This window comes from Erinaceus europaeus, chromosome 20 (assembly GCF_950295315.1).
Source record: "Erinaceus europaeus chromosome 20, mEriEur2.1, whole genome shotgun sequence".
In the NCBI taxonomy this organism is placed as follows: Eukaryota; Metazoa; Chordata; class Mammalia; order Eulipotyphla; family Erinaceidae; genus Erinaceus; species Erinaceus europaeus.
This window is the reverse complement of record NC_080181.1, coordinates 57,182,357-57,209,886: the sequence shown is the minus strand read 5'-3', so window position 1 is coordinate 57,209,886 and position 27,530 is coordinate 57,182,357. Positions and strand designations below refer to the sequence as shown.

The 27,530-nt window shown below is 64.9% G+C and overlaps 2 protein-coding genes across 6 annotated transcripts; both read left to right on the top strand.

Annotated features, from left to right (window-relative positions):
• Positions 1–150: 150 nt before the first annotated feature.
• Positions 151–3,421, top strand: LOC103114745 (uncharacterized). The gene is made up of 4 exons (XM_060179617.1): positions 151–401; positions 827–953; positions 2,392–2,593; positions 3,060–3,421. The coding sequence occupies exons 1-4, from the start codon at positions 151–153 to the stop codon at positions 3,419–3,421; spliced, it is 942 nt and encodes a 313-aa protein (XP_060035600.1).
• Positions 3,422–4,506: 1,085 nt separating this feature from the next.
• Positions 4,507–26,785, top strand: AP3B2 (adaptor related protein complex 3 subunit beta 2). Of its 5 annotated transcripts, none has more exons than XM_060179499.1 (26): positions 4,507–4,676; positions 12,316–12,391; positions 12,485–12,559; positions 12,870–12,965; positions 14,637–14,797; positions 16,089–16,155; positions 16,247–16,429; positions 17,464–17,744; positions 18,997–19,051; positions 19,583–19,654; positions 20,251–20,313; positions 20,443–20,575; positions 20,653–20,762; positions 21,085–21,261; positions 22,675–22,861; positions 23,338–23,456; positions 23,735–23,858; positions 23,964–24,105; positions 24,223–24,397; positions 24,505–24,556; positions 24,680–24,786; positions 24,859–25,087; positions 25,475–25,559; positions 25,654–25,751; positions 26,318–26,456; positions 26,530–26,785. In XM_060179499.1, exons 1-26 carry the CDS (start codon positions 4,564–4,566, stop codon positions 26,678–26,680), a joined length of 3,270 nt encoding a protein of 1,089 aa, XP_060035482.1. In that variant the 5' UTR covers positions 4,507–4,563; the 3' UTR covers positions 26,681–26,785. The 5 variants fall into 5 exon arrangements, with proteins under 5 accessions (XP_060035482.1, XP_060035483.1, XP_060035480.1 ...); XM_060179500.1 differs by having other exon boundaries at positions 4,508–4,676; positions 23,964–24,081; XM_060179497.1 differs by lacking the exon at positions 4,507–4,676 and adding an exon at positions 7,053–7,326.
• The last annotated feature ends 745 nt before the right edge of the window (positions 26,786–27,530 follow it).

Genomic DNA, 27,530 nt, shown 5'->3' with positions numbered 1-27,530 from the left:
GCCCCCGACCTCCACCTCCACAGGGAAGCACCATGCAAAAGCTTCGTGAGGCAGTGCGGTGCCGTGATGTCTCTTATTTTTCTCTCTCCTGTCCCCACTCTCCACCCGGGGAAGAAAACGCAGTAGGAGTGCCCTGGGAGTGGCGGGGTCATGCAGGCACGAAGCCCAAGTGGGAAGGAGGATGGGGCAGGGCTGGTGGCAAAGACCCGTGTGTGCCGCCTCAGCCGCGCCACCGTGTCTCCAGTTAGACTGGGGGCAGCAGAGCCCTCACACACGGTGGAGGGAGCCAGCAAGCAGGAGCCAGCGGGGAAGGGACAGCCGATGGAGCCTAAGCCTGGCCATGCCAGTGCCACGCAGTGTCTGCGGGCTGGACAGCTCAGCCTGAAGACGCAGAGCCCAGCGTGGACGAGGACCGAGCACCTGGGCTGCAGGGGTAGAGCCACCTGCCAGCCGGAGTCTGCCTCCTCTGTGGAGGGGAGGGAAGGGGAGGGGGACGCTCCCACAAGAGGTCAGTCCTTGCAGCCCACAGAGCGGGAAGGGAGGGGCCGGTGGGACAGCAGAGCGTGTGAACACCCCTCTGTCAGCAGCTGAGGGAGGGCTGGGCGGTGCCGGAGGCTTCTGTCACTTCTGCGGCCGGGCCAGGCAGTTGGGGAGCACTGCCCCCTGAAAGAGAAAGCAGGTCCCACCACTGGGGCCGGAGTTTGGTGTCTGGCCACTGGGGTAGCCGGGGCTGTGGGCTTGAGGGAGAGAGAGCACGGGCGGGCATGGTGGGGCTGCACACTGGAGGTGCAGAGGGTGGTGGACACTCCCTCTCTGCCTTCCCCAGCCATCCAGGGGAGGGTGGGGCCAGCAGCTGGATACTGGGTGCCAAGGACAGGCCCCGGGATCTGTCTCAGCCAGGTCCCCGCGGTGGACACTCATCCTCTTCCTCAAGGTGCTGCAGCAGCCTCAAGGTGAGGGTGTGGAGAGGGGCTCCAGGGAGGGTCACCCGTGACCCCCAGCCCAGGGCTAGGCTGGGGGGCCCAGTGCTAAGGGTCCTCGATGGCTGTGCTCAGGGGGACCCCACGGGCCCCAGAGGGACTGTCCCTGTGACTGGGGCAGTGTCGGCCAGGGTGCAGGCGGGATGAGCCCCCGCAGGTGGGAGCTGGGGGCTCACAATGCAGAGGTGGTCTGGCTGCTTGGGTGGCACTGGGGTGTGGGGAGGTGGGCGCTCGAGTGCGGGTAGACTGCCTGTGCCTGTGTCCTGCTGGCTCTGCTCACTGCCAGGCCCTGGCACCCTGCCCATGCCTCAGTGTCCCTGTGAGAGCGGCGACCAGAGTCTGTTCCATGATGTCAGCAGGGCCAAGGAGCTCTGGGACAGTCACCAGAGCACCACATGAGAGGCACCCCAGACCCTGACCCAAAGTCCACCCCCTCCCTGCCTGCCTGGGGCTCTGCCACTGGCTCTGGGACGAGGGTCACAGGAGGCCGGGCTCTGAGGGCGCATTGTTCCCTGAATCAGTGGGGCTGGCAGGGCGGAAAGATAAGGAGGCCTGGGACTCTCCACCCCTCAGCCCTGCAGCCTGAGGGGCAGCACGGGGAGGGGGCCCGGCCACTGGGAGAACACGGAGGCGGTCCTGGCCACTGAGGACTTGGGGCGGGGAGGGGGATGTGGGGTCTGGGTGGGGGTGGCTCAGTGTCCATGTGGATAAGCGGCCCCTGGGGAGCAGTCCTGTGCTGTGGGCTCAGGGCCCAGGTGGTGACAGCCGTGTCCCCCAGATGAGCTCCACATCCCAGGTGACTGCCTCGTCCCGCCTTCTGCTGCCCCCGGGGACCAGGACCACCCGCGTCCAGCTGTGACCTGCTCAGACTGGCCCCAGGGCCCCCAAAGCCCAGGGAGAGGAAAGGGGTGATACCTCCCCAGGGTGGGGGGTTAACTTTGAGCCCTGGGGAGTCCCTGAGACTGTGTTCCCCGCCCCCACTCCGGTGGGGCAGGGGCAGGGGGAAGGTGGCGGCAGTGAGGGGCAGCCAGCCCCTGCCCAGGGCCTCCCAGAGGGCCTCCCTGTGCCCTATCCTGGGAAGGGGGCTCCGGAGGAGGGGTGAGCAGGGGCCCAGGACAGCACCTAGCTGGAGGAGGGAGGTGCCTCCTGGGGCTGGAGTCCTGTCTCGCCACCTCTCACCTCTGCCTCTCTGCTTCCCTAGGTCTTGTGCTCTACCCAGGTGCTGAAGCCCTCCCTCCAGGGAAGCAGGATGGGCAGTGGGAGGCTTGGGGGGGGGGGCACGGGGTAACGGGACCCCAGGTGAGAGGGAATGGCTGGCTTGAGGCCCAGCTGCTGGACACCCCCAGAATCCCCCACAACCATGCAGCCTGGGCCCTCCGCAAGGGGTGCAGGCACACTCTCTCCGACCCAGGCTGTGACCGGCGTGGTGGAGACCATCCAGTTCTTCCTCTCCGAGGCACTGCTGGGCCGGCACTTCCAGGCAGTGGAGCTGGGGGGCCGAGAGCCGAGGCAGGGGGACCTCTTCCTGTTCCACCTGCAGAGACCCGGAGCCGCCTGGCTGGGGGCCCACGTGGGCGTGTACTGCGGCCAGGGCGAGATCATCCACTTCGAGGGTGAGGCTGGGGCTCTGCCTGCAGGATCCCTGGTCCCAGAGGAGAGGTCCAGGGAGGAGGGGTGCAGGGCCTCAGGGTGGAGGGGCTCAGGGTCCCAGGCCGTGGGAGGAGGGGTGCAGGGCCCCAGGATGGGGTGCAGGGTCTCGGGCCCTGGGAGGAGGGGTGCAGGGCTCCAGGATGGCGGGGTGCGAGTTCCCGGGTCCTGGAAGGAGGGTGCAGGGCCCCAGGATGGGGTGCAGGGTCTCGGGCCCTGGGAGGAGGGGTGCAGGGCTCCAGGATGGCGGGGTGCGAATTCCCGGGTCCTGGAAGGAGGGTGCAGGGCCCCAGGATGGGGTGCAGGGTCTCGGGCCCTGGGAGGAGTGGTGCAGGGCCCAGGATGGCGGGGTGCGAGTTCCCGGGTCCTGGAAGGAGGGTGCAGGGCCCCACCGGCGAGCAGTGGCCCTGACCGCCCACTCCCTCCCCGCAGGCCGGGCCCCCGAGACCCCCGAGGCCCCCGGGCCGGGCTGGCTGGGCTGGTGCGAGGGCGTGGTGAGCAAGCAGGGCCGCCGTCCGCTGCTGCGCTCCCGCAGGCTGTGGCTGGTGCTGCGGAGGCGCGGCGGCGTGGACCCGGGCGGCCTGCAGCGCCGAGTGCGGGAGGCCATGGAGGCCGACCCGCCGCGCTACCACCCTGCGCACAGCAACTGCCTGCACTTCGCGCTGCGCCTGCTCGGGCCCCCGCCCCCGCCCCCCGGACAGGTGAGGCCCCGGCCCGGCCCGCCTGTTCTCGTCGCCCCTCTGGCGCCAGCTCCCCCTTTGTGGCCCCTCACTCCCCCTCCACGCCCGGCCTGAGCCTCCCCCCGCTCCCTCGGCTTCTAGGTGGACGTGGACCTGGCCGTGGCCGCGGACTCAGGGTGACCCCGCCCTGGGAGTAGGGGGTCGGAGTGGCCATTAAAGGCTTTGCAAAGCTGACCCCTCAGCGTCCCTCTCTTTCCTTCCCTAACGCCCTCCGCCTCCAGGAAGCCCTCCCGGCTTCCAGGTGAGCCGCCGGCGGGCTCGGGCTCTGCGGGACAGCTGGGGGTGAGAGGGGGCTCCCGGGCCCCCAAGACCCGCGTGGGGTGCGCTGCCTTCCCGCCCCTGCAGGCGGAGCGGGGGCCCCTGCGCCCGGAAGTCTCCCCAGACCCGGTGCAGCCCCCAGACCCGGAGCCGCCCCCAGGCCGGGTGACAGCGGCTTCCTCCGGGAGGGCAGGGGCGGGGCCGGGCGGGCCGGCGGCTCCTCCCCTCGCGGCGCCCTGCGCTCCCGGCCTCTCCGCGACTGCGCGACCGCCGCCTGCAGGGCCCCGCCCGCCCGCCCGCTCCCTCCACCCGGCTCCCTCCGCGAGCTCAGCCCTGCGCCTCAGACCCAGCCTGCACCCTGCCGCCGTGCTCCCCCCCGGCCGGCCTGCACCCCTCCACCCGGGGCTCCCTGTCCCCCCGGCCTGCACCCCTCCACCCGGGGCTCCCTGTCCCCCCGGCCTGCACCCCTCCACCCGGGGCTCCCTGTCCCCCCGGCCTGCACCCCTCCACCCGGGGCTCCCTGTCCCCCCGGCCTGCACCCCTCCACCCGGGGCTCCCTGTCCCCCCGGCCTGCACCCCTCCACCCGGGTCTCCCTGTCCCCCCGGCCTGCACCCCTCCACCCGGGTCTCCCTGTCCCCCCGCCCCGCACCCCTCCATCCGGGTCTCCCTGTCCCCCCCGCCCCGCACCCCTCCGTCCGGGTCTCCCTGTCCCCAGGCCTGCACCCCTCCACCCGGGGCTCCCCCCGAAGCTCGGCCCTGCACCCCCAGGCCCCTCCTGCACCCCTCCGCCCGGGGCTGCGGCCAGTGCGCCCCTCCCCCGGCCCGCACCTCTCCATCCGGGTCTCCCTGTCCCCCCCGCCCCGCACCCCTCCCCGGGCCGCCCCCAGGCCCCGCTCGCGCCCCGGCCGCCCCCCTCGGCGGCAGCCCCCCAGGAAACATGTCGACCGCCCCCGCCTACAGTGAGGACAAGGGCGGCTCTGCGGGGCCCGGGGAGCCCGAGTACGGCCACGACCCCGCGAGCGGCGGCATCTTCTCGTCCGACTACAAGCGGTGAGCGCGGCGGCACCATGGACAGCGCCCGGCGGGCGGGCGGGTTAGGGCGGGCGGCCACTGGGGAGCCCGAGCCCGAGCCGGAGCCGGAGCCGGCCTGGCCGCTCGCCCTGCGCCTCGCCCTTCCGCCCATTCGCCCGCCAGGCCTGGTCCCTGCCCGCGTGTGGGGACAGGAGGCCACCCGGAGCAGGAGCAGGGCTGCTCAGGCCCAGGAGGGCGCGAAGCCAGGGGCCTGCAGGGGCGGGCACACGCATTTCAGCGCCCAGCCTGCACGGGTGGCTCGCACCCGAGTCCTCACACGTAGTGCAGTGTCCTCCACCGCTGGAGTCATCTTTTTAAAGATGGTTTACTCACTCATTTATTTTGCCTCCAGGGTTATCGCTGGGCTTGGTGCGGGCACCGTGCACCCACTGCTCCTGGTGGCCGGCCACATTTTCCTTTTTTAATGGACAGGACAGAGAACAATTGAGAGGCCAGGGTGACCCATAGGGGAGAGAAAGAGAGACACCCGCAGACCTGACTCACCATTCGTGAAATTTCCCCTGCAGGTGGGGAGCCGGGGCTCCAACCCGGGTCCTATGTGCCCTTAACTGGGTGCACCACCCGGCCCCTACTTATTTGTTTGCTTGTTTAGGATAGAGGCAGAGAAAAATTGAGAGGGAGAGAGAGAAAGGGGCACACTTCCAGACTTGCTTCCCCACTCTCGAAGCTTCAGCTCCCACCCCTGCAGGGGGGGACCAGGGACTTGAACCCAGGTCCTTGTGCGTGGCAACATGCACACACCCCTGGGCTCCGCCGCCCGGCCCCTGGTCATCTCCTGGCTGCCTCCCTCAACACTGTTTGCAAGGACAAGGTTTTCTGTGTCACGTGAGCTTGAGCTGTTCCGTGGGTGACACAGGCAGCCTCAGGCACACAAGCCCTGCACTCTGCCACTGAGCCGTCTCCCGCTGCTTCCCCAGCCATTTGGCAGAAACACACAAAAGGGATTCTGCAAAAGCTCTCCTGCCTGGGGCTCCGAGGTCCCAGGTTCCATCCCCAGCGGCACCGTCAGCTGGAGCTGAGCAGGGATCTGGGGAAAAAGAAAAAGAAAGGGAGAGAAGAGAAAAGGAATGAGACTCAGACTGGCGACTCGGTGCCTATGTCTCACCTCTTCCCAGACTCTGGTCACTCATCAGTGGCGCGTTGGCTTTTCTTACGTACTTCTTTTAAAGTTTTTATTTTTAAAATGGAAACACTGGTGAGACTATAGGATAAGAGAGGCACAATTCCACACAGTTCCCACCACCAGAGTTCTGCATCCCACACCCCCAATAGGAAGCTTTCCTACTCTTTTTTTTTTTTTTTGCCTCCAGGGTTATTGCTGGGCTCGGTGCACCATGAATCCACCGCTCCTAGAGGCCATTTCCCCCCTTTTGTTGCCCTTGTTGTTGTAGCCTTCTTGTGGTTGTTATTGTTATTGTTGATGTCATTGTTGTTGGATAGGACAGAGAGAAATGGAGAGAGGAGGGGAAGACAGAGAGGGGGAGAGAAAGACAGACACCTGCAGACCTGCTTCGCTGCCTGTGAAGCGACTCCCCTGCAGGTGGGGAGCCGGGGGCTCGAACCGGGATCCTTACGCCGGTCCTTGTGCTTTGCACCACCTGCCCTTAACCCGGTGTGCTACCGCCTGACCCCCTAAACCTCTTCTCTGGCCGTTTCTGTCTGGACAGGCCCAGTGCCCACACCTCTTCCCAGGGTGGACCCTGGCTGGCTGCCTGCTGGGGCAGAGCAGCCGGGAGCAGGTGCAGGGCCTTGATCTAAGGCCTCTCAGTTTCTAGGGAGCAGCCCTAAGCACTGGGGAGCCTAAGGCAGGGCCGGGGGCCTTGAAGGAACAGAGGGAGTTGGCATCTGGGAGTACAGACACCATTGCTGAGGGGGAGGGGCCGGGGCCATGCAGGGAGGAGGGGGGATGGGCACCACGTGTGTCTGATATGGAGCATCTGCAGGGGGGAGGCTCTGGGTCCCCCTCCCAGGAGGCTACCGGGAGGAGCACATCAGGGAACCAGCTCTGGAAGGCGAGGAGGGGTGAGTGAGGAGGGTGAGAAGGGCGAGGAGAGTGAGGAGGGGTGAGGAGTTGGAGGAAGGTAAGAGTGAGGAGGACGAGGAGGTGAGAGTGAGGAGGGTGAGGAGTGTGTGGAGGTCGAGGGTTGTGTGAAGAGGGGTGAGGAGGAGTGAGATGGGTGGGGGCTGCAGCCGGTGCAGCTGGCCCTGCCTGCTCCTCCCACCCTCCCCCTGCGTCCAGTTCACACCCTCCCCAGGTTGGCTGTCCGGCAGGAACCCGAGCCTTCTGCTCCTGCTGTCTGTGGCCCTGGGCAGCGGGCAGGCTCGGGTTTCTGGCTCGGCCCCTGGTGACAGTGGGGGACCAGCTGACCTGAGCGCCCAGGGGACAGTCCCGTCCCGCCATGCAGCGCCTCCTACAGCTGCCCGGGGCCCGTGGGGGTGACCAGGGGGCCGCCAGCCCCATGCTGGCCCCCGAGGGGAGCGCCCCTGCCTGGTACCAGGCCCTGCGGCCTGAGGAGGAGCTGCAGGCCCCCCCAGTGGACACGGCCCCCGAGGGCCCCCCAGAAGGCCACCCCACAGAGCCCGAACCCGGCCTGAGACAGCCACTGCGGTAGGGGGCCAGGGGTCTCTGTGGGAGGCTGGGGAGGGGCGGGTAGGGAAGTCTCCGCGTGGGTCCTTACCTGGACCCCGACCTGGCCCAGAACCCTGGGGTGGGATCCATGTGGCCACCACGCGGGTCATGGGAACCAGGGAGTGGGTGGCCTCGGTGGGCCCCTGTCCTGGGGGTCTGGTGTCTCTCCCTCCCACTCAGAGGGAGCCGAGGGGGTGCTTCTTGTCTGCACCCCGCCCCCTGGGCCTGGAATGTTGCAGGCAGGTGGGGCATCTGACGGGGCCCCGTGTGGCATTCCTGGGGCCCCCACCAAGGCTGAGAAGCTGCTCCCTGGGGTGGGGCCTGCGTATATGTGATGTAGCCCCAGAAACCAAGGAGCTCCCAGGGAACCGTGCCCACGTGTCGTGCACAGTGCAGAGGGGCCCAGGGCCAGGACTGCTCTCTTCTTGTGGGGGTGTGGGGATGTGGGCATGGGGGCTGGGGTGGGGGGTAGGTCACCACCCCCCTTGGGGAGCTTGGGCCACATGAGGGTCGGGGTCCCTGGCCCCCAGGACAGGCGCCTTCTACCTGTGGTCAGCATGTCGGGGCTGACATGGCTGGGGTTCGGAGCCTGCTCTTGGCATCCCTGGGTCGGGCAAGTCTGTCACTCACCCCTGCCCCCACCAGCGGGTCTCCTGCGACACTGCTGCCCTCCTGTCTTTGCTTCTAACTCTCTTGCTTTTTCAAAAAGTATGTTAGCTAAAACCCTGTAAACTCCCCTCCTCCACCCAGTTTGGATATTAAAAGTTCACTGGCTGCTCCCCACCCCTTTCCAGTGGGTCGGGCCTGCAGGAGGCAGAAAGCCGTCCTGTCCTGCACCAGGTCCTCACAGGCGCGGGGTCAGCAGGAGGGGAGAAATTGGGGGAGAGGGAGAAAGAGAAGAGAGAGAGATTTGCGGCAGGAGGGAGGAGGACACCGTGAGGACGGGGAGGAGGGGAGGACACCGTGAGGATGTGGTGGCCTCGGCCTAGCCTGGTGGCCCCCACCTCAGGCTGCAGCTCCATGCCTGTGTGGGGAGGAGGCGTTTCTGTTCTGAGGTCCCCCAGTCGAGAGACTATACCCCCCAAAAAAACTACTGGAGTCCCCAGGGGCCGGCTCACCTGGCAGAGCATACTTCACCATGCACAGGGATCTGGGTTCGAGCCCTGGGCCACTACATGGGAGCACCAGCCAAAGGGGAAGCTTCAGTGGAACAGTGTGTCGTGTCTCTCTGTCTCTCTCCCTGTCTGTCTCTCCCCTCTTCTCTCCCCTCACTCTGGAGCAGAGTGCCCCAGGCCCGTTGGAAGTACGCAACCACAGTGTCAACCCTGGTGGCGGCCAGCACCCAGAGGGCACGGTCGGGGGTGCTGGATGGCTCTGCCCAGGCTGGGTGAGCCCGTGCTCTGTGCCACTCAGCTGTTGCCCTCAGCAAAGCGGCTCCCTCCCTGCAGAGGCTCTGGTCCCAGGGACCAGTCAATGGCCCTCCCTCCCTCCCTCCCGTTATCCCTGGGTCTTGATGCCAGCACTGTGAATCCACTGCTCCTGGCGTCTTTTTTTTTTTTTTGGATAGGACAGAGAGAAATTGAGAGGGGAGAGGGAGATAGGGAGCAAGAGAAAGACAGACACCCGCAACCCGCAGACCTGCTTCGCCACTTGTGAAGCGACCTCCCTGTAGGTGGGGAGCTCGAACCAGGATCCTTCTGCAGGTCCTTGTGCTTAACCCAATGTGCCACCGCCCAGCCCCCCCCCAGGTCTATGAAACTGTCCTGTGACCTTTGACTTCTCCCTGATCCCAGGTGAGCTGTGTCACCAGCCCTCACTTCCTCGTCTTTCAGAAACTGCTCCTAGCCAGTAGTGGATTTAATTTCATCTAGAGAACATCACAAGTGGGTCAGGAGTCACCCGAGTCTTGGGGTTGTGTATCTGGGTGCCGGGCTAGCTTCGCCGGGGGGAGAGAGAGACGAGGAACTCGTGGGGGCATGGTAATACAATTCTTTATTGATGCGGACGCCCCAGAGTCGAGCGTGACAGCACAGCGGGTTTAGACCACATGGAGCTAGCAAAATGGCCACCTCCAGCTATACAAGCCAGCCCTTCTCCAGGTCGGGACGAGGAAGAGCAAAAAGAGAGAGAGCGGAAACAGGAGTGACTTCTATAGGAGAATTCCGGAAGTGGCAAGTCGGACGGAATTGACTAGGAAAGGGGGTGAAGAAAACGAGGCGCTCTGGGAAGGTAGAAAGCTTCCGTAGCAAGGTTGCTATCGTTTTTTTTAGCTCGCGGGAATGGGTGAAACCCTGAGGGGGTGATGTGGTGGAGGAGTCATTTTTGAAACAAGACAGAAGACTGATATGTAAATAATGATACTTGCATGGAAATATGGTGGTTTGTGTGTCCTGCCTAGCTGACCACATCTGTACAATATCCCAGCCTCTGGGTAACTCAGATCTCCTTCTTCAGTCTGGGCCGTTCTGTCCCCTTCTCAGACATGGACCCTCCCAGAGTGGCCGGGTCTCCTTGGTGCCCATTATGGCAGCTCGCGGAGGCACAGGCTGAGTCTCGCGCAAGTCCAGCGTCACTTCCTTCAAGAATCAGCTCATGTGGGGGCCGGGCGGTAGCACAGTCGGTTATGCACACGTGGTGCAAAGCGCAGGACCGGCGTAAGGATCCCGGTTCGAGCCCCTGGCTCCCCACCTGCAGGGGAGTCGCTTCACAGGCGGTGAAGCAGGTCTGCAGGTGTCTGTCTTTCTCTCCTCCCCTGTCTTCCCTTCCTCTCTCCATTTCTCTCTGTCCTATCCAACAATAATGACATAAACAATAACAATAATAACCACAACAAGGCTACAACAACAAAGGCAACAAAAAGGGGGAAAATGGCCTCTAGGAGCAGTGGATTCATGGCGCAGTCACTGAGCCCCCGCAATAACTCTGGAGGCAGAAAAAAAAAAAAAGAGAATCGGCTCATGTTTTTGAACTTGAGATACAGAAGAAGTCATGTCCAGCTTCACAGGAACCCGGGCAGCCTCCTCTGTGCCAATGTGGCGCCCATGGCCATAGCTGCAGACAGAGCCAGCACACAGCGGCTCTCGCCCCCATCGCTTCCTGGCTGCCTCTCTCTGCGGCAGGGACCCCTCACAGTGAAGTCCCTTCAGAGAACTGTGCATGCCCCTAGGGCCTGGCTTCCCATGCTGGCGAAGGCCTCAGCCCCTCAGTGCATGCGCAGGCAGAGCCCAGCCCCCTCGCCTTTAGCTGGTGCCGGCGGTTCTGTTCTTGTTTGGCCAGAGCTCTGCTCAGCTCTGTCCGGTGGGGGCTGGGCTGGGGCCAGGGGCCCTGGGACCTCATGCATGGCTGTTAGCTGTGCTGCAGAGTTATTGTCCCTGTCTTGTTCTTGTGCTTTGAGGGCCAGTGAGGGTTTTTTTTTTTTTTTTTTTTGCCTCCAGGGTTATTGCTGGGGCTCGGTGCCTGCACCATGAATCCACTGCTCCTGGAGGCCATTTTTCCCCCTTTCGTTGCCCTTGTTGTGGTTATTACTGTTGTTGTCGTTGGATAGGACAGAGAGAAATGGAGAGAGGAGGGGAAGACAGAGAGGGGGAGAGAAAGACAGACACCTGCAGACCTGCTTCACCGCCTGTGAAGCGACTCCCCTGCAGGTGGGGAGCTGGGGTCTCGAACCGGGATCCTTACGCTGGTCTTTGCACTTTGTGCCACCTGCGCTTAACCCGCTGCGCTACCGCCCGACCCCCGAAAGCCAGGGAGTTTTCTGTCACTTTTGTCTGCTTTTCTTCTGTACTTCAGTGTTTTATTTGGTGTTACAGCCAGTTGACATGGTAAAGTACCACCAGGGTTAATGCTGGGCTCGGTGCCTGCATGATGAACCCACCACTCCTGGTGTCATTTTCCCTTTTATTATTTTATTTTCCTCTTACTTTTTTTAATTAGATGAAACAGAGAGAAATTGGGGGAGAGGGAGAAAGAGAAAAGAGAGATTTGCAGCACTGCTTCACCACTTGTGAAGCTTCTTCCCTGCAGGGGCTCCCTGTGGCCTGCTTTTAAATCCACTTAACTTTAGGGGAGACCAAGGCACTGCTCAGCTCTCACATATGGTGACGCCAGGGACAGGGACTGAAGCTGTGGCCTCGGGAAAGCAGGCCTTGCAGTCTCACGCTGAGCTCTCCCTACCACCACGCCAGCCTTTGAGAACCTCCTGATGGGAAGTGGTGATTCCCGAGACAGGCAGCAGGCCTGGCGGTGTCTCCCTCCACCCCCACACACGGCCCTGCAGACTTGCTTTATTTCTTAAGGTTTATTTATTTACTTTAATGCTATTTGTTTATTTTCCCTTTTGTTGTCCTTATTGTTTTTCATTGTTGTTGTAGTTATTGATGTCGTTGTTGTTGGATAGGACAGAGAGAAATGCAGAGAGGACGGGAAGACAGAGGGGGAGAGAAAGACAGACACCTGCAGACCTGCTTCACCACCTGTGAAGTGACTCCCCTGCAGGTGGGGAGCCGGGGGCTTGAACCGGGATCCTTATGCCAGTCCTTGCGCTCCGGGATCCTTATGCCAGTCCTTGCGCTTTGTGCCACGTGTGCTTACCCCACTGCGCTGCCACCTGACTCCCCTTAAGGTTTATTTTTAAAAGGCTTATTTATCTACTGATTTATGGGGGGTTTATCAGGAGTAGAATACTGCAAGTGCAAAGCCCTGGTTAAAAAAAAAAAAAGAGCAGAGGGGAGATGTGGACCCAGCCTGTACGGCCCACCCTCATCCCAGCTGGCTCCCCCTGCAGCCCTCTCTCCACCTGGGCTGACTCCAGGGTGTGGACACAGTCCAGCCCACAGGCCCCCTGCCCAGAGCCTCCTGAGTCCTTTATGCCCCTCCCCCTCAGGTCCCCAGAGCCCCCAGTGTCCTGCCACCTCCCCCTTAGGTCCCCCAGCCCTGTGGCCCCTCCCCCAGCTGACCCTTGCCCCCCAGGCATGACGACCTGAAGGAGATGCTGGACACCAACAAAGACTCTCTCAAGCTGGAGGCCATGAAGAGGATCGTGGCGGTGAGGGCAGGGCCAGGGACCCAGGTGTCTCAGCTGTGGTGTGGGTGTCGCCCCCCCCCGCTGACCGCTGCCTGCTGCCCGCTGCCCCCCCAGATGATCGCCCGTGGGAAGAACGCCTCTGACCTGTTCCCCGCTGTGGTGAAGAATGTGGCCTGCAAGAACATCGAGGTGGGGCAGCCCGGGCCTCACTGTGAGGGTGGGACGGTGTAGCGGGGCCTTCGGTGGTCGGCTGGTGGGCTGGGCCTCACTGTGGGGTGGGACGGTGTAGTGGGGCCCTCGGTGGTCGGCTGGTGGGGCCGGGCCTCACTGTGAGGGTGGGACGGAGTAGCGGGGCCCTCGGGTGGTCGGCTGGTGGGGCAGCCCGGGCCTCACTGTGGGGGTGGGACAGTGTAGCGGGGCTCTCAGTGGTCGGCTGGTGGGCCGGGCCTCACTGTGGGGTGGGACGGTGTAGCGGGGCCCTCACTGCCTGCCCCCCCAGGTGAAGAAGCTGGTGTATGTGTACCTGGTGCGCTACGCTGAGGAGCAGCAGGACCTGGCCCTGCTGTCCATCTCCACCTTCCAGCGAGGCCTGAAGGTCAGAGGGCGCCGCCCGCCCGCCCTGGGGCCAGAGGGGAGCACCAGCCGGCACAGAGGGAGGGGGCGTGGGCCGGGCCTCGTGACAAGGCCACCTCGACTTTGAGCCCTGGACCCTGGCTTGAGAGAGCCCCTCACTGCCCCCAAGAGAGGGCCTGGGGGGGGCGGCCACACCAGAGGGTGCTCCCCTGCGGCCGGTGGGCAGGGTGGGGCGTACTGAGGGCAGAGCCCCTCTGTGGGGGGCTGGAGTGTGTGTGGAGAGACCACGCATAGCATAGCTCCACCACCCAGGGGCTCCCACGCCAAGCTGGGGGTTGAACCCAGGTCTCACGTGTAGCAGGACGTGCGTTCTGTGCGGAGAGCTAGCTCACGCCCAAGCGGCAGCGGCAGAGGCAGTCGGTCACCAGGTCACCGCTGTGGCTACACTCCTGCGGGACCCCCACTCCTGGCGACTTCCTTGTCTTCTTTCTTTGGAGGGCAAGAAGTGGGGGGGGGAGCCAACACAGCACTGCTCCGCTGCTTGTCAAGTCTCCCCTTTGCGTGGTGCTCCCGGGCGGTGACCGGGGGCTCCAGCCCAGGTCCTTGAGTCCACTGTGTTCCAGGCCCTGCCCAGCAATAACTCGTCAAATCTCCCTCAGGCTCCCAAAAGGCAGGACCGTAGGGGACCGTCTGTGCATAAGGCCCAGGAACCAAACAGCAGCAGGCTGGTGTATCTCCCTGTCACTGATGTGCAGGTGTCTGTTGTCAGCGGGCCCCAGACCGAGTCTGTTTTGTAGGGGGCTGGGCTCTGGCTGATGGTGGTGCCGGAGTGAAGCCGGCCGCACGCAGCTGGGGCAGGAGAGTGGCTTGCAGAACCGCAGTGCCGTCTCCCCAGCCTCCCTCGCTCTTTTCTCCTTGTCAGTGTTGCTGTTTGGTGTCCTCCTGCCCGTGGGAAGTCTGCTTGCATCCAGGGCTCTCCCGTGGCTGGTTCATTTACTTATTTTTTTCCCTTTTGTTGCCCTTGTTTCACTGTTGTAGTTATTACTGTTGTTGATATCGTCATTGTTAGATAGGACAGAGAGAAGTGGAGAGAGGAGGGGAAGACAGAGGAGGAAAGAAAGACAGACACCTGCAGACCTGCTTCACCTGCAGACCTTTGCGCCGTCTGTGCCGAACACGCCGCCCGACTCCTCCGTGGCTGGGCTTACTGTCCCTGGTGTGGCTGGCTCAGCCCAGAGGGGTCTGTGGATGGTGACTGTAGCCTCCCTCTCCTCCGCTCTGTCACTGGGCCTTGGAAGGCCCTGAGTCCGGAGCTGTCCCAGCACTGCTTTCTCATCTCAGGGCAGGCAGCTACAGCCCATCTCCCCCTCTGCCTGGCGGCCTCATGGGGAAACCTTCTCGAGTGGTGGAGCAGTGCTGCGGTGTCTCTCCTTTCCCTGTCTCACCGTCTCTCTGAGAAACCCTGGCAGACAGGCGGGTGTTGGGCGTGAGGAGGGTGGGCAGAGGTCTCCGGCGGGGTGGGCAGTCCATTTGCTGGCCGTCCGCTGGACGTGGAGGCAGCACCTGGTCAGGAGCTGAGGTGGCTGCAGGACCGCAGGCCTTGTGAAGGACAGCGAGGCGACGTCCCCAGGCAGGAGTCAGGACGGGCTGACAAGGGCCAGAGCCCTGCTCACTGTCCGCCCCGCCCGCCCAGGACCCCAACCAGCTGATCCGCGCCAGTGCTCTCCGCGTGCTCTCCAGCATCCGCGTGCCCATCATCGTGCCCATCATGATGCTGGCCATCAAGGAGGCCGCCTCAGACATGTCGCCCTACGTGCGCAAGACGGCCGCCCACGCCATCCCCAAGCTCTACAGGTGCTCACCCCGCTGCCCCCCACGCCGCACTCCCAGGTGCTGTGAGTTTAGGAAGAACTGAGGCGTGTGGCGTGGTGGGCAGAGCACAGGCCCCAGGCTCCACCCCAGCCCCCACAGCCAGGGTGCTGCCTGGCTCTGTCCTTGTTGCAGCCAGGAGGTCGCTTAGAGCGTGAGCTCTGGCCTCCCAAGCACAAGACCTGAGTTTGATCCCTGGCTTTGATCACGTGCCAGGACGGCGCTCTGGTTCCATCTCTGATGAGTGCATAAGTCCGAAGAACAAATACATAGAGGGGTCAGGCTTGAGGATCCTGGTTCAAGCCCCCGGCTCCCCACCTGCACAGGTCGCTTCACAGGCGGTGAAGCAGGTCTGCAGGTGTCTGTCTTTCTCTCCCTCCTTTGTCTTCCCCTCCTCTCTCCATTTCTCTCTGTTCTAACAATGATGACATCAGTAATAACAATAACTACAACAATGATAAAAAAAAGGGCAACAAAAGAGGAAATAAGGGGGTCGGGCGGTGGCGCAGTGGGTTAAGCGCATGTGGCGCAAAGCGCAGGGACCGGCGTAAGGATCCCGGTTCGAGCCCCCGGCTCCCCACCTGCAGGGGAGTCGCTTCACAGGCGGTGAAGCAGGTCTGCAGGTGTCTGTCTTTCTCTCCCCTTCTCTGTATTCCCCTCCTCTCTCCATTTCTCTCTGTCCTATCCAACAACGAATTGCGTCAACAAGGGCAATAATAATAACCACAACAAGGCTACAACAAGGGCAACAAAAGGGGGAAAAAAAATGGCCTCCAGGAGCAGTGGATTCATGGTGCAGGCACCGAGCCCAGCAATAACCCTGGAGGAGGAAAAAAAAAAAAAGAGGAAATAAATAAAAATTTTAAAAAAGAATACTTAGGAGAGCCCAGCAGTGCCACACCCAGTTGAGTGCACACTTAACATGCACGAGGACCTGGGTTCGAGTCCCTGCCCCCACCTGCAGAGGGGAAGCTTCATGAGTGGTGAAGCAGAGATGCAGATGTCTCTCTCCCTCTCTGTCTCCACCTCCCCTCTCAATTTCTGTCTGTCCAATAAATAAAATAAAATGGGAGGGGGGTCTGGGGGCGGTGGATTCGTAGTGCCAGCACCGAGCCGCGGCAATAACCCTGGCGACAAAAGAAACCATCTTCCAAAAGCAAAATAAGTAAAAAGTGCGAGTTTGGGGGAGCAGATGGCCGGCTGGAGGCCTGCGTGGTGGGTTCAGGGACAGCTGCTGGGGAGGGAGGGGCAGAGCCCTTCCGCACTTTCTCTCCAGTTTGGACTCAGACCAGAAAGACCAGCTGATCGAGGTCATCGAGAAGCTGCTGGCCGACAAGACCACGGTGCGCTGGGCAGCGGGCGAGGGCGGGCGAGCGCGGGCGGCGGCGGCGGCGCCAGCCCGCAGCTTCTGTCTGTGCGTCCGTCCGTCCGCAGCTGGTGGCGGGCAGCGTGGTCATGGCCTTCGAGGAGGTGTGCCCCGAGCGCATCGACCTGATCCACAAGAACTACCGCAAGCTCTGCAACCTGCTCATCGACGTGGAGGAGTGGGGCCAGGTGGTCATCATCAGCATGCTCACCCGCTATGCCCGCACGCAGTTCCTCAGCCCCACGCAGAACGTGAGCCGCCCCTGCCCCGCCCAGCGCCCCACCTGGTCCCCCACCCCGCCTTCCGGAGGGGCCGCCCTGCCCCGCCCGCCGCCCCACCTGGTCCCCCACCCCGCCTTCCGGAGGGGCCGCCCTGCCCCGCCCGCCGCCCCACCTGGTCCCCCACCCCGCCTTCCGGAGGGGCCGCCCTGCCCCGCCCGCCGCCCCACCTGGTCCCCCACCCTGCCCTCCGGAGGGGCCGCCCTGCCCCGCCCGCCGCCCCACCTGGTCCCCCACCCTGCCCTCCGGAGGGGCCGCCCTGCCCCGCCCGCCGCCCCACCTGGTCCCCCACCCCGCCCTCCGGAGGGGCCGCCCTGCCCCGCCCGCCGCCCCACCTGGTCCCCCACCCTGCCCTCCGGAGGGGCCGCCCTGCCCCGCCCGCCGCCCCACCTGGTCCCCCACCCTGCCCTCCGGAGGGGCCGCCCCTGCCCCGCCCAGCGCCCCACCTGGTCCCCCACCCCGCCCTCCGGAGGGGCCGCCTTGCCCGGCCCAGCGCCCCACCTGGTCCCCCACCCCGCCCTCCGGAGGGGCCGCCCTGCCCCGCCCGCCGCCCCACCTGGTCCCCCACCCCTGCCCTCCGGAGGGGCCGCCCCTGCCCCGCCCAGCGCCCCACCTGGTCCCCCACCCTGCCCTCCGGAGGGGCCGCCCCTGCCCCGCCCAGCGCCCCACCTGGTCCCCCACCCTGCCCTCCGGAGGGGCCGCCCTGCCCCGCCCAGCGCCCCTGCTGACCCACCTGGTCCCCCACCCTGCCGGAGGGGGCTGCCCACTGCCCCTGCTGCCTGACCCCTGCCCCTCCCGGCCCGGGTCATCATCAGCGTGCTCACGCGCTACGCCCGCACCCATTTCTCAGCCCCGCGCAGAACGTGAGCCCCGTCCTGCTGCCCCAGGACCCTGCCGAGGGGGCTGCGCTGCCCCTGCTGCCTCCCCCACTGCCCCTCCCCACCCGTCCCCCAGCCCCTGCCGGAGGGGGCCCACCCACCGCCCCGCCTGCCCCCACCTGCCCCCAGGAGTCCCTGCTGGAGGAGAACCCCGAGAAAGCCTTCTACGGCTCTGAGGAGGAGGAGCCCAAGGCCCCGGCGCCCGGGGAGGCGGTGCCCGCGCTGCCCGCCCGAAAGCCCTACGTCATGGACCCCGACCACCGGCTGCTGCTGCGCAACACCAAGCCCCTGCTGCAGAGCCGCAGCGCCGCCGTGGTCATGGCCGTGGCGCAGCTCTACTTCCACCTGGCGCCCAAGGCCGAGGTGGGCGTCATCGCCAAGGCGCTGGTGCGACTGCTGCGCAGCCACAGGTGAGACCTGCTCGGCCCCGCCCACAGGGGCCCGCCCACGCGGAGGCTCTGGTGTGGTGGCCCCGCCCATAAAAGGCCCGCCCACGCGGAGGCTCTGGTGTGGCCCCGCCCACAGGGGCCCGCCCACGCGGAGGCTCTGGTGTGGTGGCCCCGCCCATAAGAGGCCCGCCCAAGCGGAGGGTCTGGTGTGGCCCCGCCCATAAAAGGCCCCGCCCAAGCGGAGGGTCTGGTGTGGCCCCGCCCATAAAAGGCCCGCCCACGCGGAGGCTCTGGTGTGGCCCCGCCCATAAGAGGCCCGCCCAGAGGGTCTGGTGTGGCCCCGCCCACAGGGGCCCGCCCAAGCGGAGGGTCTGGTGTGGCCCCGCCCATAAGAGGCCCGCCCAAGCGGAGGGTCTGGTGTGGCCCCGCCCACAGGGGCCCGCCCAAGCGGAGGGTCTGGTGTGGCCCCGCCCATAAGAGGCCCCGCCCACGCGGAGGGTCTGGTGTGGCCCCGCCCACAGGGGCCCGCCCACGCGGAGTCTCTGGTGTGGCCCCGCCCGCAGGGGCCCGCCCAAGCGGAGGGTCTGGTGTGGCCCCGTCCCCAGGGTCCCGCCCACGCGGAGGCTCTGGTGTGGCCCCGCCCATAAAAGGCCCGCCCACGCGGAGGGTCTGGTGTGGCCCCGCCCACAGGGGCCCGCCCACGCGGAGGGTCTGGTGTGGCCCCGTCCCCAGGGGCCCGCCCACGCGGAGGCTCTGGTGTGGCCCCGCCCATAAGAGGCCCCGCCCATATAGAGGGCCTGGATGTGGCCACGCCCACATCGACCCCACCCCCGCTGGGTCCTACCCACAGGAAGTCCACGCCCACGGTAAGGCCCCGCCCACAAGGGGACCCCCAGCTAGATCAGGCCTAAAGGGAGGCCCTGCCCCGCTTGCTCACACTCGAGATGTCCAGCCCATAATACCGCGTCCACAACGAGGGCACCCACTCTATGGGTGCCATGTCCTCCAAGAGGTCCCGGAGACCCTGCCCATCATAGACTTCAGCGGTCAGTCAGGAACCTATCCCCCAAGGAGACCCCGCAGGCCCACCCCTAGAGGCCACGCCCCCACCAGGGAGGCTCCTCCCACCCCTGGGTGGCCCCACCCACACCTGCCCCTCCTCGCCTGCACTCTTCTGGAACCCGGATTGTCTCCATCGCCCCCCTGCCTGGCGCCCACCCACTGGCCCTGTCCTGCCCGGGTGGCCCTGACCACCTGCCCTTCCTCTCCACAGCGAGGTGCAGTACGTGGTGCTGCAGAACGTGGCCACCATGTCCATCAAGCGCCGGGTGAGCCTGCAGCTTAGTGGGTCCAGCATGCAGGGGAGGCCGGCCTGGCCTCTGCCTCTGGGGCAGGGGAGACCCCAGGGAGGAAAGACCGTGAGGCGTGGGCGGGAGGGGGCCTGAGCGTGGAGAATGGCCGTGCAGAGGAGGCAGGAGTGTGGTGGAGCTGAGCGCCATGGAGCTGGGGGGCGGCAGCGAGTTTAGGGCCTCTCTTGCAGGGCATGTTTTTTTTTAATTTTTTTTTTTTGTAATTTTATGTATTTACTTTCCTTTTTGTTGCCCTTGTTTTTTTTAATCGTTGTTGTAGTTATTATTGTTACTGATGTCGTCGTTGTTGGATAGGACAGAGATAAATAGAGAGGGGAGGGGAAGACAGAGAGGGGGCGAGAAAGACACCTGCAGACCTGCTTCACCGCCTGTGAAGCAACTGCCCTTCAGGTGGGGAGCCGGGGGCTCGAACCGGGATCCTTATGCCAGTCCTTGGGCTTTGTGCCACTTGCATTTAACCTGCTGCACTACCACCTGGCTCCCTTGCAGGGCATGTTTGAACCCTACCTGAAGAGCTTCTACATCCGGTCCACTGACCCCACGCAGATCAAGATCCTCAAGGTGAGTGCTGGGCAGGCACTGGATCCCCACCTCCCCAGGGACGCTCATTCCCTGCAGCACTCATTCCAGTGCTGGCGTAGGGGGCAGAAGCAGGCCCTCTGGGTGCGGAGTTCCTGTCCCGCAGGCCTTCACGCAAAAGCATCCCCGTAGGAAGAGGCAGGCGGCTACTACACCCCACCCTGCCACCCTGCCACCCTGCGCCGTCCCACTGTGCCACCTCCCTGCCCGGGAGTCCAGGAGGGGGTGAGGGGCCCTGGTGTGAAGGGCTGCAGTCGGCCTGGGCTGGTGCTGGGAGGCGGCTGAGGGAGTTTCAGGGGCACATTCCCGAGTGGCCCGGGAGGACTCATGCCCAGAGGCCCGCTGGTCTGGGACACTGGGCCTTGGGGATGGTGTGGGAGGCCAGAGGGGCACATCTTTGGGCAGCTGTGGGAGTCCGGTGGAGGGGCCACTGAAAGGGGAACTCGGGCTCACCGGACCAGGCGTGAGGAGAGCAGGCCTGTCCTAAAGCCTACGCCCAGGCGTGCAGCAGGTTGCAAGGCAGGGCCGTGGTGGCATGGTCACCCACCGCCAGCCACCTGCCCGCTGTCTTCCCTCAGCTGGAGGTGCTGACCAACCTGGCCAACGAGACCAACATCCCCACGGTACTCCGGGAGTTCCAGGTAGGGTGAGTCGGCCCTTGTCCCCGGAGCCCAGAGCTGGCCTCGGACGGGCCCTGCTGTGTGGCAGGTCCGAAGTGACAGACTTCCAGAGGGTCGCTGTGGCCTGCCACCGCTGGGCTCTGTCCACAGACCTACATCCGCAGCATGGACAAGGACTTTGTGGCCGCCACCATCCAGGCCATCGGACGCTGTGCCACCAACATCGGCCGTGTGCGTGACACCTGCCTCAATGGGCTGGTGCAGCTGCTGTCCAACCGGGATGGTCAGTGCCCCCTGAGTGCCCTCCATCCCCCCGAGGGCCAGGCCGGGCCGGTGGGCGCTGACCGTCCCCGCCCACAGAGCTCGTGGTGGCCGAGTCGGTGGTGGTCATCAAGAAGCTGCTGCAGATGCAGCCGGCACAGCACGGGGAGATCATCAAGCACCTGGCCAAGCTCACGGACAACATCCAGGTGCCCGGCCTTGTGCCCCGACCCCGCGGCCTCCGCAGAGCTCATTTCCAAACTGCCCCCGAAAGATCCCAAGAGCAGGGGCAGCCGGCGCTGCCTGAGTCACCCCTTCCATTCGGGGGGTACTCCCTGAGCCTCGCAGCCTGCCCCTAGAACCTTGAAGGAGGCTCCCGGAGGCTCAGGAAGGTGTTGGGGTGTGGGGAGCCCAGCTAAACCAGGGGCCGTCCCTGGGGAGGGAGGCGCTACCCTGGATGTCAGAGGTCCCTGGCCAGCTCTGGGCCGGGGCCGCCCCCTGGCACACCTGCCTGACGTCCGTCCCCCGCAGGTCCCCATGGCGCGAGCCAGCATCCTCTGGCTCATTGGCGAGTACTGTGAGCACGTGCCCAAGATCGCGCCCGATGTGCTGCGGAAGATGGCCAGGTCCTTCACGGCGGAGGAGGACATCGTCAAGCTGCAGGTCATCAACCTGGCCGCCAAGCTGTACCTGACCAACTCCAAGCAGGTGGGCACCTTCCCACAGCCTGGCATGTCCCCACGGCACTCCCCGAGTCACCACTGGGGAGGGAGAGATCCCGCAGCCCCCAGATTCTGTGTGGTGGGGGCTGGGGTGAGCCAGGACAGAGCTGGCGCACTGTCCAGGTGAGCTGTCTTGTTCACCTGTAGCTGTTGCACCACTTCACGGCCACCAAGCTTCTTGCCTGCAGGTGGGGACCAGGGGCTCGAACCCGGGTCCTTGTGCGTGGTAAGGGGTGCGCTCAGGTGGGTGTGCCACCACCTGACTCCTGCTGTTACTCTTATTTCTCTCAGTGGGCGCCCTCTCCCCCCACTGCCATTACTGCCCTTAACGTGCCGCAGGGTGAGCCTATACGCACTTACGTGATTCTGCTAAGCCGCCTCCCCAGCCTGGCTTTTGGTGACTTGTCTATTTTTCAGGTTTTTTAAAAGTATTTATTTACTTCCTTTTTGTTGCCCTTGTTTTTAAAAAATTATTTAATTATTTTCGCTTTTGTTGCCCTTGTTGCTTTTTATCGTTGTAGTAGTTATTATTGTTGTTATTGATGTCGTCATTGTTGGACAGGACAGAGAGAAATGGAGAGAGGAGGGGAAGACAGAGAGGGGGAGAGAAAGACACCTGCAGACCTGCTTCACCGCCTCTGAAGCGGCTCCCCTGCAGGTGGGGAGCCGGGGGCTTGAACTGGTATCCTTATGCCGGTCCTTGGCTTCGTGCCACGTGCGCTTAACCCTCTGCGCTACCGCCCAACTCCTGCCCTCGTTTTTATTGTTGTAGTTATTATTGTTGTTGTTATTGATGTTGCCATTGTTGGATAGGACAGAGTGAAATGGAGAGAGGAGGGGAAGACAGAGTGGGGGAGAGAAAGAAAGACACCTGCAGACCTGCTTCACCGCCTGTGAAGCGGCTCCCCTGCAGGTGGAGCCGGGGGCTCGAACTGGGATCCTTATGCCGGTCCTTGAGCTTTGGCTTTGCACCAACTGCGCTTAACCTGCCGCGCTACTGCCCGACTCCTGGCAGCTGTCTTTTAATAAGAGAGAGGGAAACAATGGGGGGACGCCAGGGCATTGCTCCTCTCTCCGTGGTGCTCCTGTGGTGCCAGTGTCAGTCCCAGGGCCTGGTGCTGGGGAGGTGTGAGCTGTGCCCACTGAACCACTCCCCCTCTTATATCCCCACGGGTGATGGAGCCCGAGCTGCGAGGCCTCGAAGAATGTTCCAGACCTCCAGGCGCCTGGCTTCCCGGCCTGGCTGAGGCAGATGGGAGTCGGGCCAGGGCACCACGGGCCCCAGGAAAATCTGCTCCAAAGGGGCAGCCCCTCGCCAGCATTGGGGTCAGAGGTCAGGGGTGGCGGAGGCCGGGGCAGAATCCCTGCTGCAGCTGCCCGCCGACGGCCCCCACCCCAGACCAAGTTGCTGACCCAGTACGTGCTGAGCCTGGCCAAGTACGACCAGAATTACGACATCCGGGACCGCGCGCGCTTCACCCGCCAGCTCATCGTGCCCTCGGAGCAGGGGGGCGCGCTCAGCCGCCACGCCAAGAAGGTCTTCCTGGCGCCCAAGCCCGCCCCTGTCCTGGAGTCTTCCTTCAAAGGTGGGCCCATCTCCCTCAGCACCCTGTAGCGCCATGCCCTCCACTCTCCTGCCTGAGGCGCCAGGGCCTCTGGTAGCTGTGAAGTAGCCAGAGGGCATCCTCGGTGGTCCCCCAGAACCCAATGCACCCGGGGAGGGGAGCGGCTTCTCGGCACCTTCCTGGCTGTCCCCTGCCCTGGGAGTCGGGTCCTGAGGGCCACCCTCCTCTGTCCCTGACCTCCTCCTACCTCCACGTCCACTGCCCGCATATTTGCCTGCTGTGCCTCAGGCTTCCACACCTGCTTCCTTGCATGGCAGGGGCAGTCAACATTGGCTGGACCTGCCCCCCACCCCCACCCCCGCCCTCGCCCCTGCAGCCCTCAGCCCTGCTCTGCTTAGGCCGTGTGTATGGCCTCCTCTGGGGGCTGTTCCCCATAGCCTGGGTGTCCAGACAGGGAACGCCACACTCGCATGGCTTGACCTCTGACCTGTCCCCAGACCGGGACCACTTCCAGCTGGGCTCTCTGTCCCACCTGCTCAACGCCAAGGCCACAGGGTACCAGGAGCTCCCAGACTGGCCGGAGGAGGCCCCTGACCCTTCCGTGCGCAATGTGGAGGTCAGTGGGGCGGGGGGCTGGGGCGGAGGTCAGCAGGGGCTGGGAGTCCTGACGCCCCTCCACATGCAGGAAGAAGACCTGTCCTTTACGGAGATACGAGTGGGCCTGCTGGGAGAGCTCACCCAGGTCCCCGAGTGCCGTGTGCCCCCCCCCCCCCGTGTGCTCCCGGCCCCCAGCACCCCACAGCCTCCTGTGGACCAGGCCCTGGGAAGGCCGGCTGGGCAGGGTCACCCCACCCCCATGCTCCTGTGACCCCCCCCGCCCACTCGCGTGTCCAGGTTCCCGAGTGGACCAAGTGTTCCAGCCGGGAGAAGAGGAAGGAGAAGGAGAAGCCCTTCTACTCGGACTCCGACGGGGAGTCGGCCCCGGGAGAGTCGGGCACCACGGAGTCGGCCGACAGCGGTGAGGGCAGGTGCCACGGCTCAGGCGGCTCTAGGCGGGTGGGCCGCTGCTCTGGGCAGCATGTGAACCCGGCTCCCGGGACCCACTGGAGCCCACCCTTTGCAGAGCCCGAGTCTGAGAGCCAGTCTGACAGTAAGAGCAGCAGTGAGAGCAGCTCCGGGGACTCCAGCAGCCAGTCTGACGAAGATGAAGAGCAGGAGGACAGAGGCCGCAGCAGCGAGAGGTGGGGCACAGCTGAGCAGGGCAGGTGGGGGCACTTCTGCCACCTCACGGGGCGGGCAGCTCTCCCGGGGCTCCCCCAGTCTTCCCAGGTGTGTGGGGGAGGTCCCTGTGGGCCTGAGCCACTGGTCCTTCTCTCCTCCAGTGAGCGGAGTGAGGAGGCGGAGAAGAGGAAGGTGGAGAAGAGAAAGAAGGAGCCTGCGGGGCAGGGGGGCTCGTCCTCAGAGGGGGGCAGCGGCTCCAGCGGCGGCTCCGAGTCCCAGGCCTCCTCTGAGTCTGACGACGAGCCCGCGGGTCCTGCCTCCTGGAGGAAAATGCCTGTGAGGGTCCCCCCACCCCGAGTGCCCTTCCCCGTGTGGGCAGGAACAGGCCTGGGGTCTGGGCGTGACCAGCTCTGCCACACCTACGTGCACCGCCCCTCTTTCAGCCTCCCAGCGCCCCCAAGACCAAGGAGGTGTCCCTGCTGGACTTGGAGGACTGTGAGTGGAGTGGGGTGCGGGTGGGGTGGAGTGGGGGTGGGGGCTGGAAGCTGCATGGGGGGGGTCACCCTGGCTGCAGGTCGCCACCCCATCTCCGCCCTCCCCGCCCCTGCCTGCCCCCAGTCACCCCGCCCAGCGTCCAGCCGGCGCCTCCCCCCACGGCCGTGTCGTCCAGTCTGGCTGCTGACCTGGAGGGCCTGACGCTCACAGACTCGCCTCTGCTGCCCTCGGTGAGTGGCTGCCCACGTGGGCCTGGGGGGCGAGGGGCTCCCGGCCCCCTCCCACACGGCCCCTCCCCACAGCTGCTGAGCCCTGCCTCGGCAGCGGGGCGCCAGGAGCTGCTGCACCGCGTGGCAGGCGAGGGGCTGGCCGTGGACTACAGCTTCAGCCGCCAGCCCTTCCCGGGGGACCCCCGCATGGTGTCGGTGCACGTCCACTTCTCCAACAGCTCCGAGACGCCCATCAAGGGCCTGCACATTGGCACCCCCAAACTGCCCGCGGGCATCAGCATCCAAGAGTTCCCGGAAATCGGTGCTGGCCGAGGCCGGGTGGGGGTGGGGGCAGACCTCGGCATAGTCTGGGGTGGCGTCCTGGGGATGACCGGGCAGGAGGAGCGAGGCAGAGGGTGGGGACAGTGGGCAGAGGGTGTGGTGGCCCAGGGGAGGAGCGAGGAGGAAGAGGGAGGTAGGAGCCCAGCCCAGAGACAGCTCAGCTGTTAGAGGGCATGCCACCAAGGCCCTGGGTTCCACTCCAGCCCCACAGAGCCCGCAGAGGCCATGGTGGTGGGGTGGTGCTGTGGTCTCCCCTGACCTCCCTCTGAGTCAGTGGCCTCACACATGCTGCTGCTCAGAGCAGGAGAGGCCCAGGGAGGAGGTGGGTGCAGGGGCCTGACGAGGTCACCTGCCTCTCGGCCCGCAGAGTCCCTGGCTCCTGGGGAGACCACCACTGCCGTCATGGGCGTCAATTTCTGTGACTCCACGCAGGCGGCCAACTTCCAGCTGTGGTGTGTGTCCCGGGGATGGGGTGGGGGCAGGATGGGGGTCTGGAAGCCACACCCAGCCCTCAGTGTCTGCTGCACCCCTACCATGTTCCCCCAGCACCCAGACCCGCCAGTTCTACGTGTCCATCCAGCCCCCGGTGGGGGAGCTGATGGCCCCGGTGTTCATGAGTGAGAACGAGTTCAAGAAGGAGCAGAGTGAGTACCCAGCCGGGGTGGGTGTGAGGGTCTGAGTTGGGGGGTCCAGCACGGCCCCAGTTTCAGGGCAGCCTGGAGGAGAGTTGGGGCCCCCGGGTGGCACCCCCGGTGGGTGCTCTGAGGTTGCAGGAAGACAGGGGCTCTGGGCATGGACACCGCCACTCTGGCTGTGGTGAGAGCAGAGCAGGAGGCAGGCTGCCTCGTCTGGTCTCCCAGTGCGCCGCTGAGGCCTGGAAGGTGCGTGAGGGGTGAGGGGCTGCGTGAGACCAGCCGCCCTGTGTGGATGGAGGCAGGCTCGGCCCCGCCTCTGCTCAACCTGGGACCAGCACAGGAGGGCCGCATGGGTGGAGTTATGAGGAGCGAAGCTGCAGAGCTGCGAGGGGGAGAGGGTGGCTTCCCGCGGGGCAGGCGCCTCAGCCCACCCCCGCCCCTGACCTCTGGGGTCCCCAGGGAAGGACTCAGGCAGAGGGAAGCAGGCCCTGGGAAGGCCAGGGCAGTCCTGGGACGGGGCTGGAAGAGGGTGGGTGCGCCTGTGTGGACAACTGACCGAGCTGCCCTCCGCCCAGGCAAGCTGACCGGCATGAATGAGATCACGGAGAAGCTTGTGCTGCCGGACGCCTGTCGCAGTGACCACGTGGTGGCGCATAGGGTGACCACTGCCGCCAACCTGGGCCGTGTCCCCTGTGGGGCCTCAGATGAGTACAGGTGCTGAGGGGACCCGGGATCTGGGATCCGGGTGCGAGCCCCTTCCCCGCTGAGCTACCACCCTGCCACACAGGTTTGCGGGGAGGACACTGACCAGCGGGAGTCTGGTCCTGCTTGCCCTGGACGCCCAGCCCGGGGGCGCTGCACAGCTGGTTGTCAACAGCGAGAAGATGGTCATTGCGACCCTGCTGGCCAAGGACGTGGTGCAGGCGCTGGCCCAGTGAGCCGGCCTCGGGGGCAGAGAGGGGCCCTGCGTCCCACCCTCCCCTCACTCCCCGCAGCCGTAACCACCCATGTAGCAAAGCCCAGTAAAGCCAAGCTGCCTCCCAGCTGCCTCTGCTCCGTCTTCATCCCCCTCACACCCTGCTGGCCTCCCGGAAGCTGGGACCACGGTCGGGGTGTGGTCAGCACGTGGCGGTCTCAGGAACAGGCCCACACAGCCCCCGCAGAGGAGCACGGGGCAACTCCCTGCCCTCATGGCTCCGCAGCCCAGCCCTTCCTGCGGGCACCCCCAGGGAGAGCTAGCACCCCGTCCCGCACCAGACTGGCATGTCTGGAACTGTCCTCGGCTGTGCCGAGAGGAGCAATGGCCACTTGCAAGGCCGTGGCCCTGGCTTGTTCTGGGGCTGAGTAGTGGCAGGAGCTGTGAGCAGAGTAAGAGTGCTGGGGGTGGGGGACTGCAGACAGGTCTGAGCCCAGGGTCTGGTCCATCCTGTGCTGGCTGCCAGGGGTGTCTGGGGGTGAGACGTGTGTGTGCAGAGCAAGTGGCTGGGCAGCGGGCTTAGAGGGAGAGCACAGGACTGGCAGGTGTTAAGATCGCCAGTTCAATCATCAGTTCAACAGGCCATCTCATACGCTGGAGTGAGAGGCTCTGGCACAGTCAATAGAGAGGGAGAAGGAGTCGGGTGGTAGCACAGCGGGTTAAGCGCACACGGCGCAAAGTGCAAGGACCGGCAGAAGGGTCCCGGTTCCAGTCGTGGCTCCCCACCTGCAGGTCTGCAGGTGTCTGTCTTTCTCTCCCCCTCTGCCTTCCCCTCTCTCCATTTCTCTCTGTCCTATCCAACAACAGTGACA

Bases quoted from the DNA above. Each gene is read 5' to 3' on its own strand.
- LOC103114745 (XM_060179617.1), top strand. From the start codon at position 151: ATGCAGGCACGAAGCCCAAGTGGGAAGGAGGATGGGGCAGGGCTGGTG. The intron at 954-2,391 runs GTGAGGGTGTGG...TCTCCGACCCAG, and splicing joins GGTGCTGCAGCAGCCTCAAG to GCTGTGACCGGCGTGGTGGA. The intron at 2,594-3,059 runs GTGAGGCTGGGG...CCCTCCCCGCAG, and splicing joins CGAGATCATCCACTTCGAGG to GCCGGGCCCCCGAGACCCCC.
- AP3B2 (XM_060179497.1), top strand. From the start codon at position 7,118: ATGCAGCGCCTCCTACAGCTGCCCGGGGCCCGTGGGGGTGACCAGGGG. The intron at 25,088-25,474 runs GTGCTGGCCGAG...CTCGGCCCGCAG, and splicing joins CCAAGAGTTCCCGGAAATCG to AGTCCCTGGCTCCTGGGGAG. The intron at 26,457-26,529 runs GTGCTGAGGGGA...CCTGCCACACAG, and splicing joins GGGGCCTCAGATGAGTACAG to GTTTGCGGGGAGGACACTGA.